General features: G+C 39.1%; 1 protein-coding gene across 2 annotated transcripts in view; it reads right to left on the reverse strand.

The window, feature by feature from the left end:
- Ahcyl2 (adenosylhomocysteinase like 2) overlaps positions 1–15,277 on the reverse strand; it is a 184,836-nt gene extending 169,559 nt beyond the window's left edge. For both annotated transcript variants that reach the window (XM_026392799.2, XM_026392798.2), the window contains exon 1: positions 14,868–15,277. In XM_026392799.2, the coding sequence (XP_026248584.1) occupies positions 14,868–15,230 (363 nt within the window). In that variant the 5' untranslated portion in view covers positions 15,231–15,277. The remainder of the gene's footprint in view (positions 1–14,867) is intronic.
- Positions 15,278–16,906: the final 1,629 nt, after the last annotated feature.

A 16,906-nucleotide genomic window follows, 5' to 3' on the forward strand; every position in this document is an offset into this window, starting at 1 on the left:
AAAAAATCTGGCTGGGTAGTTACCGGGGATTGGTATCAACCAACACAAGCCACACTGCCATCCTACATCCACAAAAGTACAATTTTAAAATCTTTTAACTTACAACTAAATAATTCTCCTGAGCCATTCTCAAGTTTCATCACAACTCTCTATGCAAATGAGAGACCATGAATGAGCAACAGATTTTTTAAAAGAAAAAAACTACAGCTCTATTTTTTATTTTATTTTATTTATATATTTATTTATTTATTTATTTATTTATTGGTACCAGAGCTTGAGCCCACTGAACCACATCTCTAGCCCTTTTTATTTTATTTAAATTTTTTTAGTTGTAGATGGACACAATACCTTTATTTTATTTGCTTATTTTTATGTGGTGTGGGGATCAAACCCAGTGCCTCAGGCATGCTAGGGCAAGCACTCTACCACTGAGCCACAACCCAGACCCCCTTTTTATTTTTTGAGACAGTCTCACTAAATTGCTTAGAGCCTCGATAAATGGCTGACTTTGAATTTGCATTCCTCCTGCCTCAACCTCAGGGATTACAGGCATGCACCACCTCGCCTGCTAGGCTCTTTCAACTTTTAACATAATCTTCCTTCTACATTCCTCAGTCACACAGCCTTAGAGGACTTGGTGCAAGTTCCTCCACATAGGTGCAATGTTTCTGGAGTGTCTAATCCTAAACAGATTTATGTAATTCAGATAGCACCATGGGAGTATGTTAATTAGCACCAAGGGAAAATGAGCTTGGGATTCTGCTTAACCACCAATCTAGGATGCAAACTCCTAAGAGAATTACTTCCCACCCAAGCATGATTAGTACATCAAACTGAAAAATATGTCCAGGAACAAGCAGTTCTAGAAGTAAGAATTCAAACAAAACTTGCCCCGTGGCATTGACTGTTCTGCAGACCCAATGGCAGCCCTGTTTTTGCTTCATTTCCTGGCTCAGTTAAAAGTACCTTAGAGAGAATACGTGTCTCTTCTCAAAATAAACTTGGAGAATGCTACACAAGTTTCATGAAAATCTGTTTTAAGCATTATCTACTGGTTGTCTCTGTATTTTTTTATTTGTATGGACCTCAACGGGTTGTGGGTCTGTGTGGGTTTGTCTCTATGGGTACAGGTAGGGCACTCTCTGTGGAGACATACGGGGTTATCTCTGTAGGTGTGGAGTTCCCCATATGTGTAAGGGTGTAGAAAGAATGTTATTGGGGAGTTCTGTTGTATATGTGTATATGGGAGTTCTCTGGGTATAGGCAGTTTTTGTGTGTTTCTCTTTGGATCTCTGACTCTATATATCTGCCTGTCTGTGTTTCTTTGTCTCTAAAGTGTTTTATTATAAGTCTTGAAACAAATTTTATAAGTTTCTACCCTTCCACAAAACCCTAAAAAAAATTTCTTGCCTCTCATTAAGTTTCATAAAAAAGAAACATGAAATGAGACCAATAGACCAACTTCTTCTCAACAATGAATTAAAAATTGAGGTTCTCTGGGGCTGGGGATGTGGCTCAAGCGGTAGCGCGCTCGCCTGGCATGCGTGCGGCCCGGGTTCAATCCTCAGCACCACATACCAACAAAGATGTTGTGTCCGCCGAGAACTAAAAAATAAATATTAAAAAGATTCTCTCTCTCTCTCTCTCCTCTCTCACTAAAAAAAAAAAAAAAAAAAATTGAGGTTCTGCAAGTTTACACTAGTACCAAACCAGAGTCATTCGTTTCTTGCAAACCCCCAGGTGATAACAGTGCTTCTGATTTAAGCAGCAAAGACTGAAATTATTCCCAACTTAATAAATTGTAATTAAGCAACCTATGTAGATTTTCCAGCATATCCTCTGACTGATTTATACATGTATCAGATCATTTTGATACCTGATCATAAATCAGGAATTATCATTTTGTTTTAAATGTCTCCTGTGAGTTGGGTTTGCATGAGTCAGTCCTATGAGGTAAAAAGACTTGAAAGTGTACTAATGTGAATTTCTGGATTTTTTAAAGCTGAAACAAGGAAAACTTCACAAAGGATTTGCTAGATTGCGAAATCCTTTGGGTAGACAACCAACTGGTTTTCCAAAGGTGATACAGCTCAATTTCAATGCTATTTTCTTTAAACTACAATTTCTTCTTTCAATATTGCTCATATCAAACTAGATTATATTTATTTCCACACATTTACATTCCCTATCCTCTCCTCGAGGGCAAGAATGGTATCCTGCTGATTTTATAACTCTAGCATGTAGTAGTATCTGGCACATATAAATAATTAGGTTTTACACAAAAGAAGCTCACAGTGTATTAGGGCAGATTATTAGACAAGTATGCCTAATACTTATACTTGGTCTATGCAGTAAAATTACAACTTCTCCATTTCTATAATACACCCTAGCGTAGACCCTGAAAAAGACATAGCATGAGATCCATCTTCTTTTCTCCCTCATAGACATAAAGAACACCAATTAGTAAAAATTCCTATCTCATTTCTGTGTCTCAAAGAACAGAGTAACCTAAGATGGACTCGGTTGAGTTTATCCAATAAAGCTTTGTTGAGGAGAAGTATTTACCTTCCAAGAAAAGAAGTTCCTCTTTACCCTGGAGCAAATAAAGTCAACTTTGAAAGCTAGATACACATACCACTATCTAACCAGGACAAGACTTTTTCTTTGTGCACTCTAATCACACATACTCAATTCCTGACAATGCCTTAAAGAAAAAAATGCTGGGCATGGTGGCGCATGCTTGTAATACCAGTGGCTTGAGAGCCTGAGGCAGGAGGATCATGAGTTCAAAGTCAGCCTCAGCAAAAGTGAGGCACTAAACGATTCAGTGAGACCCTGTCTCTAAATAAAATACAAAACAGTGCTGGGAATATGGCTCAGTGGTCAAGTGCCCCTGAGTTCAATCCCAGTACCAAAATAAAAAAATAAACAAAAATTTAAAAAATATATGTGTGTATATATGTATATGCATACATATATATATACATATATATACACATATATACACACACACACACATGCACATAACTATCAGATGTTATTTTGAAAAAGAACCACATAGTATTATAATTTTCTAACTTAATAGAACTGCAGAAGATAAGTTCCTCTGTGGACCACTGGTACACAGGATTTGTTTTTGAAACGCCACTCAGGTTCCAATTTCTGTCAAAATAAACTACCAATAAGTAAGAAAAATTTGCTAAAATAACAAGTGTTCCTGTGAATAACTCATTATAATCCCTAAATTAGTTGTACTAAGATGATAATTTTCAGTGTCATTCTTGAGTTAATATGGACACTCTTCAATCAAAAGTTACTTGTAACATCTAAAAATTAAGAGGAAAAAAGCTTAGAAGGACAATGTAAAGGAAAAGAAACAATCAGAACAAATCAGAAAAAAGTAAAATATTAGATTTTATTTGGGGACCAATAAAGCCATTTTAAATTATAAATATAATATAAAATATAGTCCCTATCTTTTATATTACAAATAAAATAAATTTCTGATGTATTAAAGATCAAAATATGATAAACACAACCATAAAAACAGTTGAAGAAAATAGAGGATAATTTCTTTATAAACTTTAGGTAGAAAAGGCCAAGACACAAAATGTTAAAGCCAAAAAGGAAAAAAAATGGTAAATCTAACTACATTAAAAACTTAAGGGACTGGGGTTGTGTCTCAGTGGTAGAGCACTCACCTAGCATGTGCAGGGCCCTGGGTTCGATCCTTAGCACCACATAAAAATAAATAAAATAAAGGTATTGTGTCCAACTGCAACTAAAAAATAAAAATATTTTTTTAAAAACTTAATAAAGTTATAAGTCAAGAAAAAATACAGTAGGAGAAAATATTATACTATATACACAAAGAATTAATAGCCAGAATATTTAAAGATTTTCTACAAACCAACATGAAAAACCTCCACAGAAGTGCAGAGGTTTGTATCTGTGTTTTTTTTTTTTTTTAAGTAGCTTTGTTTTTATGTGATGCTAAGGTTTGAACCACAGTACCTCACATATACTAGGCAAGTGTTCTACCACTGAGCCACAACCAACCCTTTTTATCTGTTTTGTTCACTGCTGTATCCTCAGAACCTGGCCCACAGGAGTCACTCCATAAATAATTTGTTAATGGCTATGAAGAGGCAATTACAAGAAAAAGACTCTGAACTGCCAATCTGTGCATGAAAATATTCTCAGCATCACTATAAGCAGAGAATACAAATCAAAAGAACGGTAAAAGATTTCCCCCAAAGATGTAAACAATATAATGTTTTGGTAAAGATGTGGGGAAAGTCTTGTCTCATATATCATTAGCTGATATGTAAAATGGTACTACATTTAAGGCAACATAGCATTATAAGTTTAAAATATAAATATCTTTCAATCCCCAAATTCTACTTCTAGATATCTATCTTAAAAAAAAACAAAACACTCTACAAGAACACAAAATGCATACTGATAAGTACTACAGCACTGTTTATAAAGAAAGAAAAAAGGTTAGGTATGTATCAGAGAAGAATGCTTAAATAAACAATGGTAAATTCTTTGGAAATCAATTCCACAATTGAAAAGAATGCCACAACCAAAAGTATTGATACAGAAAGAACTCCAAGACAGGCTGTTAAATTACAAAGGAACCTTCCAAACAATGTACAGAGTATGTTCTTATTTATGCATGTTATTATAAAACCATAAACTTCTCTCTATATAAATCTGAATGTAAATTCATAGGAAAAAAAAAGGAAGATAATCTGATAGTAAAGATCACCTCAGAGAAAGGGAATAAGACATTGACTGAAGACCAAGGAAAGATTTCAGCTTTATTTAAGTTATTTTATAAGAATATATTCAAAGGGCTGGGGATGTGGCTCAAGCGGTAGCGCGCTCGCCTGGCATGCGTGCGGCCCGGGTTCGATCCTCAGCACCACATACAAACAAAGATGTTGTATCCGCCGAAAACTAAAAAATAAATTAAAAAAAAATTTAAAAAAAAGAATATATTCAAAAATTACTTGCATAATTAAAAACTTTTTTTTAGAGGCTGGGGATGAGGCTCAATGGTAGAGTAAAGGCCTTGGGTTCAATCTCCAGCACTCCCCTCCTAAAAAAGAAAAAAAAATACTGGAAGTGCCATTTAACTGATATGAAGAAAACAAGAACAACACATTTTGGAAATTAGATAAATAATTCAATGTAGTTCTACTGCAAGTAGGCAGATATACATACAGAAGATTGGCATTCAGAAGAGTAGTCTCTTAGCTAAAGGAATAATTTTGGAAGTTGCTTAGATGATACTTAAAGTCACAGGAATGGTATGGATGACTTGGGGAGAAAACAATGAAACAAAGTAGAGGGCCCAAGGGCTGGGGTTGTAGCTCAGTGGTTAAGAACTTGCCTCGAATGTGTGAGGCACTGGGTTCGATCCTCAGCACCAATAAAAAATATAAATAAATAGGGTTGGGGTTGTGGCTCAGTAGTAGAGCGTTCGCCTAGCATGTGTGAGGTGCTGGGTTTGATTCCTCAGCACCACATATAAATAAATAAAGGTATTATGTCCACCTACAACTAAAATACATATATTTAAAATAAATAAATAAATAAAACAAAGATATGTGTCCATCTACAACTAAAAAATAAAGAAAGAATAGAGGGCCCAAGACCAAAGAGAAATAGTCAACAAAGAAAGAATACGGAGTAGAAATCAGATGAAAACTAATGAAAAGCAATGTCACAGATGCCAAAGGAAAAGACAGAACCTTTCATATGGAGTTGGCACAAATGCTGGTAAAAGATCTAGTAAGAGGAGGACTGAGGGGCTGGGGTAGATATAGCTCAATCGGTAGAATGCTTCTCTTGCATGCACAAGGCCCGGGTTCAATCCCCAGCACCAAAAAAAAAGAAGGACTGAAGCTGGGCACTGTGGCGCACACCTGTAATCCCAGAAGCTAGGGCAGTAGGATCATGAGTTCAAAGCCAGCCTTAGCAATTTAGCAGGCTTAGCGCAGCCCTAAGCAGCACAGCACCCCTGGGTAACCGGCAAACACATAAAAAAAAAGATGAGGATTGGAAAAAAACAGACCATGCTTCCCAATATTATGGAAATTAGAGCAACGTTAGCAAGAGGATTTTATTTTGGTCAGAATATTAGAGTAGGAGTGGGTTAAAGAATTCATGAGAGGGGGAAAAAAAGTGTACATACATAGAAAACTCCTTTTCTGGCTGTAAAAGACTACAAAGACAGGACAGTAACAGAAAAGAAAAAGTTAAGTGGGATAGTTATCAAAATGGGGGTTGTGGTTCAGTGGCAGAGTGCTTGCCTAGCATGTGTGAGCCACTGGGTTCAATTCTCAGCACTGCATATAGATAAATCAAGGTCAATCAACAACTAAAAAAATCTTAAAAAAAAAAAGTGGGAGATAGTACAGCAAGTCTGAATTCTGAAGGCAAGAATGCAGCAGAAAGACAACTAATAAGGACAAGGTTGTGGCTCAATAGCATGTGTGAGCACTAGTTTCAATCCCCGGCACCATATAAGAATAAACAAATAAAATAAAGGTATTGTGTCCATCTACAACTAACAACAACTTTAAAAATAAAAAGAAGACAACTAATGTAAGAATTCTTTAAGAAGACAGAAGAACTGGGTGTGGTGGACCATGCCTGTAATCCCAGTTATTTGGGAAGCTGAGGAAGGAGGATTGAAGGTTTGAGGTCAGCCTGGGCAGTACATATAGTATGTATAGCAATACGTGTCTCAAAAAATAAACAGGGTTGGGATGTAGCTCAGTGCTAGAACATTTCTGGGTTAAATCCCCAGTACCTCCAAAAAAAAAAAAAAAGAGAGAGAGGAAAGAACATGATTAGAGCATCTGTGAAGGGCCTTGTCTAGATACTTCCTTTATCAAAACAGGAAGGAAGGAGGAAAAGATGAGTTCCAAATACACAAGTTTATAGATTTGGGAGACAGAAAGATAAAGTTGTCATTTGGTGGTTTCTGTTTTTATAATGAAGCATAAGGCCTATCACTGGTTTAAAAAAAAAATGTGAGAGATTAATGGAATATTACTCAGCAATAAAAGAGAATAAAATCATGGCATTTGCAGGTAAATGGATGGAGTTAGAGAAGATAGTGCTAAGTGAAGTTAGCCAATCCCCCCAAAAAAACAAATGCTGAATGTTTTCTTTGATATAAGGAGGCTGATTCATAGTGGGATAGGGAGAGGGAGCTTGGGAGGAATAGATGAACTCTAGATACAGCAGAGGGGTGGGAGGGGAAAGGAGGGGGCATGAGGTAATTAATGATGGTTGAATGTGATGATCATTATTATCCAAATTACATGTATGAGGACACGAATTGGTGTGAGTATACTATGTATACAACCAGAGATATGAAAAATTGAGCTCTATGTATGTAATAAGAATTATAATGCATTCTGCTGTTATATATAAATAAAAATATAAAACAGTATGAAATAGTCATTTGCAATGAGTAGGAAAGTAAACTTACTAGAGAGATGTACAACACTGCTAGGCAAATGCTGATTACACAGGAGGCTGATAATTATGGATAAAGTGACATTGATCTGCCTGGTTTTCTGATTTTGGCTACCAACTCTCAGCTCCACGGGTACAAGCAACTAAGAAGACAGATGGTTAGGTTCAACTAGTGCATCACTAAGAGTTCTGCAACCAGCAGAAGTCACTTCCAACAAGTAAACACAAAAAGAATTTACACAGAGGATATGAGGTAGCTTTCAGGGTAAAGAACCCTCTTCAGGGATACAGCTAAAAACACTGCCCCAAATTACAGAAGTGGTTTAGTAAAGATGTCATGATTAGTAGTGCCAAGCAAAAGATGTGGCCTGGTTTGCACCATTATAGTTCTAGATATCAGGTGCCAACCTTAACAACATTGTCATTGTCACCCTGTGTCTTGATCTTGCTGCCAGGGACTGATACTACATGGGGATTTGTTGAAAATGGAAGGGGATATTGTGAAGAATGTTGTGGAAGGGTTGAAGCAGCTGAAAAGATGAAGAGAGTGGTAAAGGGACTGAGTATAAGGAAGATAATGAATGACACAATGTCACATAGTGACTAAAAAAATAAACAAGGATGTGAGGCATGATGGTTAAAGCCTCATCATGGAAGAGGGTAGAGATCCTGAGATCTCTTGAAGAGATTTGAAGAGAGAGGTTTTAGCAGCAATTAAACACAACTGAAACAGACTTCACATGGGAGTTTGGTCAGAGCAGCAGGGGTTTGGCTATATGACAAAGCCTCCTACTGCTGCCATGGGCGATACTGCATCTCACTGATCCCAAAGGCATCACAAATTGGCAAAGCCTTGGGCAAGTTAATTACTCTCTTTAAGCCAGTATTTTATCAACTATAAAAGATAATACAATTCATCTGATAAAACTGTTATGAGGCTTAACAGATGAGATAGATGTCTAGCACAAAGTTAAGTATTCAGTAAAAGGTAGTCATTATAAGTGTCACCAAAGCCAAGAGGAAGAGTTTCCAAGAACAGGTAGTCAACACTATCAAATCTTTTTAAATGATCAAAAGGGTAATGTTGGGGGCTGGGGTTGTGGCTCAGTGGTAGAGTGCTTGATTCACACATGTGAAGCATTGAGTTTAATCCTCAGCACCACATAAAAATAAATAAAGGTATTGTACCCATCTACAACTAAAAAAATTGGTTTAAAAAAGGGTAATTAATATTAGAACACTGCAGGAGATAAGACTATAGAGAAGATGAAGTTAGTTTTAGTGTTGAGTATGTAATATTCAGAAAGGCTTTTAGGATCTGACAGCAGTGGCACACACCTATAATCCCAGAAACTCCCAGAGACTTGGGAGGCTGAGGTAGGTCAATCACAAATTTGAGGCCAAATTAGCAACACAGCAAGACCCTGTTTCAAAATAAAAAATAAAAAGGACTTGGAATATAGCTCAGTGGTAAAATACCCCTTGGTTTAATCCCCAGTACCAGAGAAAAGAGAGAAACAGAGAGAGACAGAGACAGAGAAAGGAAGGAAGGAAGGAAGGAAGGAAGGAAGGGGTGGGGGCGGAAGGGGGAGAAGCACAAAAGCTTTAAGCCTTATAGTCAGCAACTCAACCAGCAGCTCTAGTGCCCATTTAATATAGGTACTAATCTAAGAGCTAGCAGGTGCCCCAAACTGACACATTTCTACTGATGGACCCCTGAAAACAAAATAGGAAAACACCATCGATGAATGCAAGTGTCCAAGACATAAAACAGTTTATTGAACTATTGCAGAATACAGTTAGCAAGGAGGGAGAATGAAAATTAAACACATCTTAAGTTATTTACTTTAATCGAAAATAGTTTTAGATTAAGAACTGTTAGAGAAGAAACTTTTTCTTTTTTCTTTCCAAATCTCTGGCCATAAATCATAAAGACTATAAAAAGCTCCCACAAATTTCAAGCTTACTAAACCTGTCATTGGGTGACCAGATTTTAGCTCCTCTAATTGTGCCTTCTACTGGAACAAAATGGCAGAGCTGTGGGTCAGACCAATTGTCAAGATAGTTCTCCTCCCACCCAACTCAGATGTTAGGCTCTGAATATTAAACAAGAACTACCATGAAAGAGACAGCATATTCTTCATAAACTCAACTTGATAAAGGGTCTGAAATAAAGATTACAACAAATCTTTTTCCTCTCTCATTATGAGAAATGGGATAGCCTTCAAGGAAATGATACAATAACTTACTCTCCCTTTTTCATGAACTACTATTCATTTCTTAACTGAACACTATGGATAAGTATTTTCTCTCAAAAAATCAAACACAACTGCAAACTTCTAAAATAGCTCTTAAAATAATGTTTAATCTTTCCCAAGCTCAAGGAGAAGAGTATTCACAAATAATACTAGTCAATAAGTAAGAAACTGTTTATTATATTAAAAAAATCCACAAAAAAAATTCAGATTAAGATTTAGCTGTGCACTAAAGCACATGCCTGTAATCCCAGCCATTTGGGAGGCTGAGGTAAGAGGATCAGAAGTTCGAGGTCTAACTTGACAACTTAGGGAGACTCTGACTCAAAAAATAAAAAGGGCTGTTGAGTGTAGCATCCCTGGGGTACAATCCCCAATACCCGAGAGGGAGGAAATAAGAATTAAAAAGTCAAATCCTAAATTTTGAGTAGAGGAATAATTTGAATTGAAAAGCTCCAGAATTAGGGCTTTGGAGTCAGATTAGGATTGTTAGCTCCATCTTATTACTGGGCAACCTTGAGCCAAATTTCTAACCCCTCCAACCTGTTTCCTCAATAAATCATACACTACCTTAAGAGTTTCTTAAAAGTATTAAATAAAATAGGAGCAGGGCACAATCATGCACACCTGTAATCCCAGTGGCTAAGGCAGGAAGATTGCAAGTTCAAGGCCGGCCTCAGCAATTTAGCAAGGCACTAACCAACTGAGTGAGACCCTGCCTCAAAATGAAAAATAAAAAGAGCTGGGGATGTTTCTCAGTGGTTAAGCATGCCTGGGTTCAATCCTCAGTACTCCAAAAAATAAAATAAAATAGTATATAATAAGGCTCTAAATCCATAAACTGTCATTTTCGAATATTCAAAGGTTTAATAAGTTTGATTCAGAGAGAAGGTAAAACAAACAGCAGAGGAAAATCATTAACTGAACAGAAAGGAAGAATATATTGCTCGGGTATGCCAGGTTTATAACTTTAAAATTAAGGATAAGCTTCTCAGTTAACAGTTAACCACAAATGTGAGGCTGCATCATTGATCTTGAAATGCTTCTCTGTATGTGATGTTCTTCCTCCCTCCTTCTAATTTAACAATTCTTTGAGCTGTACATTTGTATACTTTTCTCTTGTCCTTTTCCTAAAGTCCTGACTCACACTCTCCTTTCTTCGGTCCTGGGATGACCTAAGCCTTAGCCAGACAGACACACCTTAAAGTTTACTGACTATTCTAAAGATTTCAGGAAGGCCAAGCAAGATTTCAGGAAGGCCAAGCATGGTGGCACATGCCTGTAATCCCTGCAACTCAGGAGGCTGAGGCAGCCTCAGCAATTTAGCAAGATCCTGTCTCAAAATAAGAAGGGCTGAGGATGTAGCTTAGTCATAAAGCATCTAGGTTCAATCCCCAGAACTGTTGAAAAAATAAAAAAGTTCAGGGAGAAGCCCAGAACCAGCACCTAAGACCTAAGAGGTCAGAAACAATCCATGTGACATAATGAAAAAGACATGGTAGGGAAAAAGACAGATGTAAGTGTAAGTCCCACCTCTGCCACTTCCTAAATGTATAACCTTGTACAAGGCACCTACTCTCTCTGGACCATATTTCCTCATCTGTAAAACAGAGATAATGACAACTATATCTCATAATATGCTTGTCAGGATTACAGAAACACTGACAATTCCTGGCACATAAAAGGCCAATAATGGTAACTATTATTAGGGTCCAACTGCCAACTGATTCACTGAACATTTTGCCAGGCTGTACTTTTCTAACTGGCAAAGGAATCACATTGTTCCTACATTCCCATGCCTATATCCAAAACATTCCATTTCTGTAATCTATAATTAACCAAATCAAGAGTTTAAACAATTCAGGGCAAGAAAGCACTAAATCCTGACAACAAAACTAGTGCAAGGTATAAGTTTGCCAAGAGAAATACGGAATCTGTTTGAACATGGTCATTACCCATAGTGATGTAAGCACAAGTCGGTTGAGGTTCCTGGGCTTGGAGTCTTATTATCAGAAAGTCTTTTAACTTTTCTGAAATAAATCAACTTCTGCCTTGTTTTTGCTACTGTGCTCCAACTTTCCTATCACCCATTTCCAAGAACACAGGGAAGAGATCCTCTCAACTGTCACCTCATTTACTGTAGAAATTTTCTTCCCATTTCACAAGTACTTCTTACAGAGATTTTTGGTTTGCTTAGTTCACTTAATGTGAGCTTATTAAAAAAAAAAAAATATATATATATATATATATATATATATATATATATATATGGCTGGAGTTGTGGCTCAGTGGTAGAGAACTTGCCTAGCATGTGTGAGGCACTGGTTTTGATTCTCAGTATCACATATAAATAAATGAATAGTTATATCAACATCTAAAAAGATATTTTTAAAAACCATTATATACAAATATATAATAACCACAATGACAAGATCTGGTCCTCAGAGCACCAGGTCACAGGATGGAGGCAGGTGTCAAAGATAAAATGTGACTGAGTAACCTGCACACTGTGTGTTCATTCTTACTACTGCACTTGAGAATTCTGCTCTTATAAAAAGTTTATTTCTGAGACTGAAGATGTGGCTCAGTGGTAGAGTGCTTGCCTTGTATACAGAAGGCCCTGGGATCTAGCCCCAGCATCACCAAACAAAACAAAACAACTGTATTTCCCTTGTGTGGGTAGGCAGAGTAAACGAGCTAAGAAACTAATGACAAATACATAAATGGAGTAAGGGAAATCATCAATGGAAATGTGATTTAACATAAACAGGTTTGGACATGAGTTACAAAATAAAAGCAACAATCACAAGTTACATAGTCAAAGGCAACTTTTTCAAAACCAATGTGCCCTTCAAACATGAAATTTCATAAAAGCAGAAAGGAGTCAAGGTCAGAATGATGATTTAAATAGACAATCAAGAAAGGCTCAATAAATCCAAATGTCACACTGCAGTTCCTTGATGAGGTGACTTTCTACTTGGGGAAAGAAGGGCAGACTTGTACATTTCTTTTCATTTAGCCAATATGATATCAAAAAAGTCAAGATTCTGTCTCTAAAAAGCAACTCTGCAGTGCCCTTACTTTTGTTCAACATCTGCATCTTTGTCCAGAACTCCACCTGCTTAACTTTCAGCAGAAAAGTTTTTTTGGTGCAATTAACATTGTCTAAGGCAAGCTCAGCCCTGTCTTCCATAGCCTTGGGCTGCTGAGTAAATCTAGAATCATGGGACATACACTTTGATACTGAAAAACAACAAGAAGAAGGTGGTTTAGTGACAAGGAAAACAGCCAAGAAGCACATCTAGAATTAAGAAAAACAGACTCTGGTAGGTATGCTGCCTTGTTATTTTTTAACTTCTTTATATAGAATCTATTTAACTGTTGTGTACTGTTCAGAGGAGGTCATGGGAGCATAAAAATCAATTCTTCATAATAATGATAGCTATAATTTTTAAGACTATACTAGATGTGATAAATTCAAGGCTAGGATCTTTGCAAATATTTCTAATTCTCAATCATACTTAGTATTTTTATTTTATAGAAGAAGTTGATTTGTAGAATTTGGAAATTATCCAAAAGCTAGCAGTACTAGAACTCAAACCCAAGTCTGCCTGACTAAATTCCATGCTCTGAAAGCAATTTGTTAAGCACTTCTACCCTTAAAAAAAAAATCTAATTACAGATTTTAGACAGAAAGAATCTTAATCACAAGAAAAAGATTTGGCCAAAGTTTATAAAGCATCCAAACTAGTCTAAAATATGCTTCAGAATTCCCAACTCTCAAGTAGATACTTTCAGCACTGCTGCCTATGCTTCCTCCTTCACAATAATTCCTCCTAGAAGATTCATTTTACAAGTGACAAGGGTATTGTCCTAAACAACTCATTCAATCTTGTACCTAATGTCATTTAACACTGTATTTGGGTAGTCAGATTGAAAAGGTTACCTGCTATACCTTAATCATAAAAGCAATTACAACAAAATGTTTGGCTGATCCAAGGTTCCAATTCAGCTCAGTCCTTCACTGTAAAACCAGTGCAGATTTCACACCCCTTTATTGCTGTTCTGATAAAACAATTAAAAATAATTCACAATTTTAAAAAATTGCTGTTTGTATTGTGCCTAGGAAAATAGAACCACAATCCCTTTTTATATGACCCACATCTCTGAATTTTCCAATATTTACCTTTTTTCCCCCCTGTGCTAATTTGGCATTGAAAGAAAGGTATGATGGATAGCCAATGTTCGGGTAATATTTTACATCTAGGCATGCTTACTCTTTGGTATTCTGAGGCCTCCCCACAACTATGTATGAGAGAAGCTGACAGCTGAGATAGAAAGCCACAATGATCGCTTTCCCCAAAGTGAGCATTTCTTACTAACGCTTTCTCATCACAATGAAGGAACCGATACAACCACCATTCTCTTCATACACAATCTAATAATACTGACCCAACTACCGAGTAAGGATACAAACCTCTTAAGATAAAAGAGGGATGAATCTCTCCATTACCCTTCTACAATTAAAGAAAATGCAAGCGTATTACAGTTGCTGAGAAGGAAAGGCACAGCATGAGTACTGCTCTGGAGAAGCGGTTGGCCACAGAAAGGGAGAAAGTCATCATCTGTACAGAAGCCAGACAACTCAGAGGACTTCAACGAGAGCTAACTACTGCTTACTCGTTCTCCAAAGAGAAAAGATTTTTCCACCTTTATTGGTGGGTGGGCTTCCGAAAACGGCAAGGTTTTTCTATACTACCAAGATCTCCTCCTCCGATAGTCCGAAAAATAACAAGTGGGAGTGTTGGGGCGCGGGGGGCGTAGTATAAGGTGCCTCTCTTCCCGGTGCTTATTCCAAGTAGTAGTGGAGAGCGCTACCTCCATGTTACCCCTAGCGAAGTACAGCCGTGCCACCTGGAGTCTCCGCTTCTCAGCCACGGGGGCCAGGTGGGGGTAGCTCCAAGAAGGTAGGCTTAAGCGGGAAGGGGTCTCACTGCCCCCACAATAAGAGAAGTGAGAGCGTGGAGGGTGGTGCAGCTTTGCCGAGAGAATCTGCGGTTCCCCCTCGCTCCCCTCCCTCCCTCTCCGAGCTAGGCAGCCCGGCCCCAATACCTTCTTGACTGTGCGCGGCGCCTCGGTGACTGTGCCGTCGGGGCTGACCAGGGCCTCGCCGCCGTCCCGGTGCCGCTGATGCTGGTGATGTGGGTCGCTCCGCTTCATGGCCGACGCCTGAGGCACCTTCCCGGCGGCAGGGCTGAGAGCGGCGGCGGGCCCCGAGCCCGGGCCAGGGGCCGGGGGCCGCTCCGCGGCTGGAGCCGGAGCCTCAGGATCCCCGCCGCCTGCTGGAGGGGCCATGGCGCCCACTGACGCCGAGCTCAGTCCTAGTTGCGGCTCCGCCTCAGAGGGGCTCAAATCCTTCAGGTCCACTTCAGGCACCTTGGCGGCAGCCGCTGCTGACACAACCTGCACCGACATCACCGCCTCAGCTGCAACCGCCGGCTCAGGCTCCGGCTCCGGCTCCGGCTCGGCCCCGCCTCCCGCCTCCCTTCCCCTTCCCTCCCCCATTCCCCCACTCCTCCCCTCCATCGCCTCCGCTCCCACCCCCTTCCTCCGCCCGCCAGTCCGCCTGCCAGCCTCGGCCCCTCCAGCCCCTCCCAGCCCCGGTCCGGCTAGCGCGCGAGGCTCCACGGAACCTGTAGTGCGCTTGCTCCTGGCCGCACGCGGAGAAAAGACCGTGGGACCTCAGCCCCCGACCTACACAGCGCGTGGGGCGGAGCCGCGAGGCCCTCTGGGAGTTGTAGTCTCCTTGGCCTTCCTTCCAAAGCGGGGTTCTGCGGCGGAGAGGGAGCACCAGGGCCGACGACTAACGGAAAGGAGGACGGGTGACGCGACGGAGGGAATGAGGAAGGGAAAGCTTCTAGAGGACTTGGTGGCTTCCGGGGAGGGAAAGCCAGAAAGCCTAGAGAAAGCGAGGGAGGAATAACTCGCTCCCCTGACAGTGTAAATTTCCTCCGTGTGCGCGTCTGCAATCACGTGGTCTGGCCTTTAAAGGAAAAGCAGTGGCGTCACGTGAGGAGAGCGCCAGCCCCAAGCTTGAAGACTTGGATTTTTTTCTCTGTGAAACTGGGAACTTAACACCTTTCTGAACTTAAGTAACTTGGTTTTTAAAAAGAATGAAATAGGTTTTTACCTGCTGCGGGGGTTTCCAACACATTCTGGTCTTGGAAGCCAGAATCAATTCCAAAAAAAATTAGTTTTCACTTGATTGAAATTTCACTGCTGAGGAATTAACACGGTTCCTTAAATGAGGTCGTGCCAAACAAGTGTTTTGGGTTTTTGTTGTTGTTGTTTGGTACAGGAGATTGGGTGTTCCACCACTAAGCTACATCCCCAGCCCTCTTTATTTTTTATTTCAAGAAGTTGCTGAAGGCCTCCCTAAGTTTGCCAGATCTTTTCACCTAGTAATTCTTCTAGGGCAATGTTCTGAAATTCTTATACATATGTAGCATAGCGCAATATTAACTAAAACCCCCAACAGTATTTCCCTAAGTCATGCAACTTTTGCAATTTTACACTGTTTTAGAGGGCGCAAGATCAAGGACTTGTATAGCAATTTATTTTTAATAACAAAAAGCGGGCAGGGGATATAGCTCAGTTGGTAGAGAGCTTGCCTCACATGCACAAGGCCCACAAAATATAAAAATAACAAATAGGTATCTGAAACTAATGTTCCCAACAATAAGGGGATGGTTTTAGCCTTTAAGAAGTGTTTTCCAGCCGGGCATGGTGGCATATTACTGTTCCAGTGATTCAGTAGGCTGAAGCAAGGGAATCCCAAGTTTAGGCCAGCCTCAGCAACTTGGCCAGCTTCAGCAACTTAGCGAGCCTGTGTCTCAAATTAAAAAAAAAAAAAAATGAAAAAGGTTTGGGGGTGTAGCTTAGTGGTAAAGTACCTTAGTGGTAAAGTAAAATCACTAATATCCTTGGAGCTTACAATATTGTATTAGTGAAAGAACATACTGTTTCAAGGAATGAACATTCAAAAAAAAAATGACAGCTTTAAAATGAAAACGTGCTGGCAGAATTTTTTAAACTCAAAAAAATATTAAAATTAAAAATATTAAAAGGAAAGATACATTTTTGCTCAGATT

This window comes from Urocitellus parryii, chromosome 3 (assembly GCF_045843805.1).
Source record: "Urocitellus parryii isolate mUroPar1 chromosome 3, mUroPar1.hap1, whole genome shotgun sequence".
Classification (NCBI taxonomy): domain Eukaryota; kingdom Metazoa; phylum Chordata; class Mammalia; order Rodentia; family Sciuridae; genus Urocitellus; species Urocitellus parryii.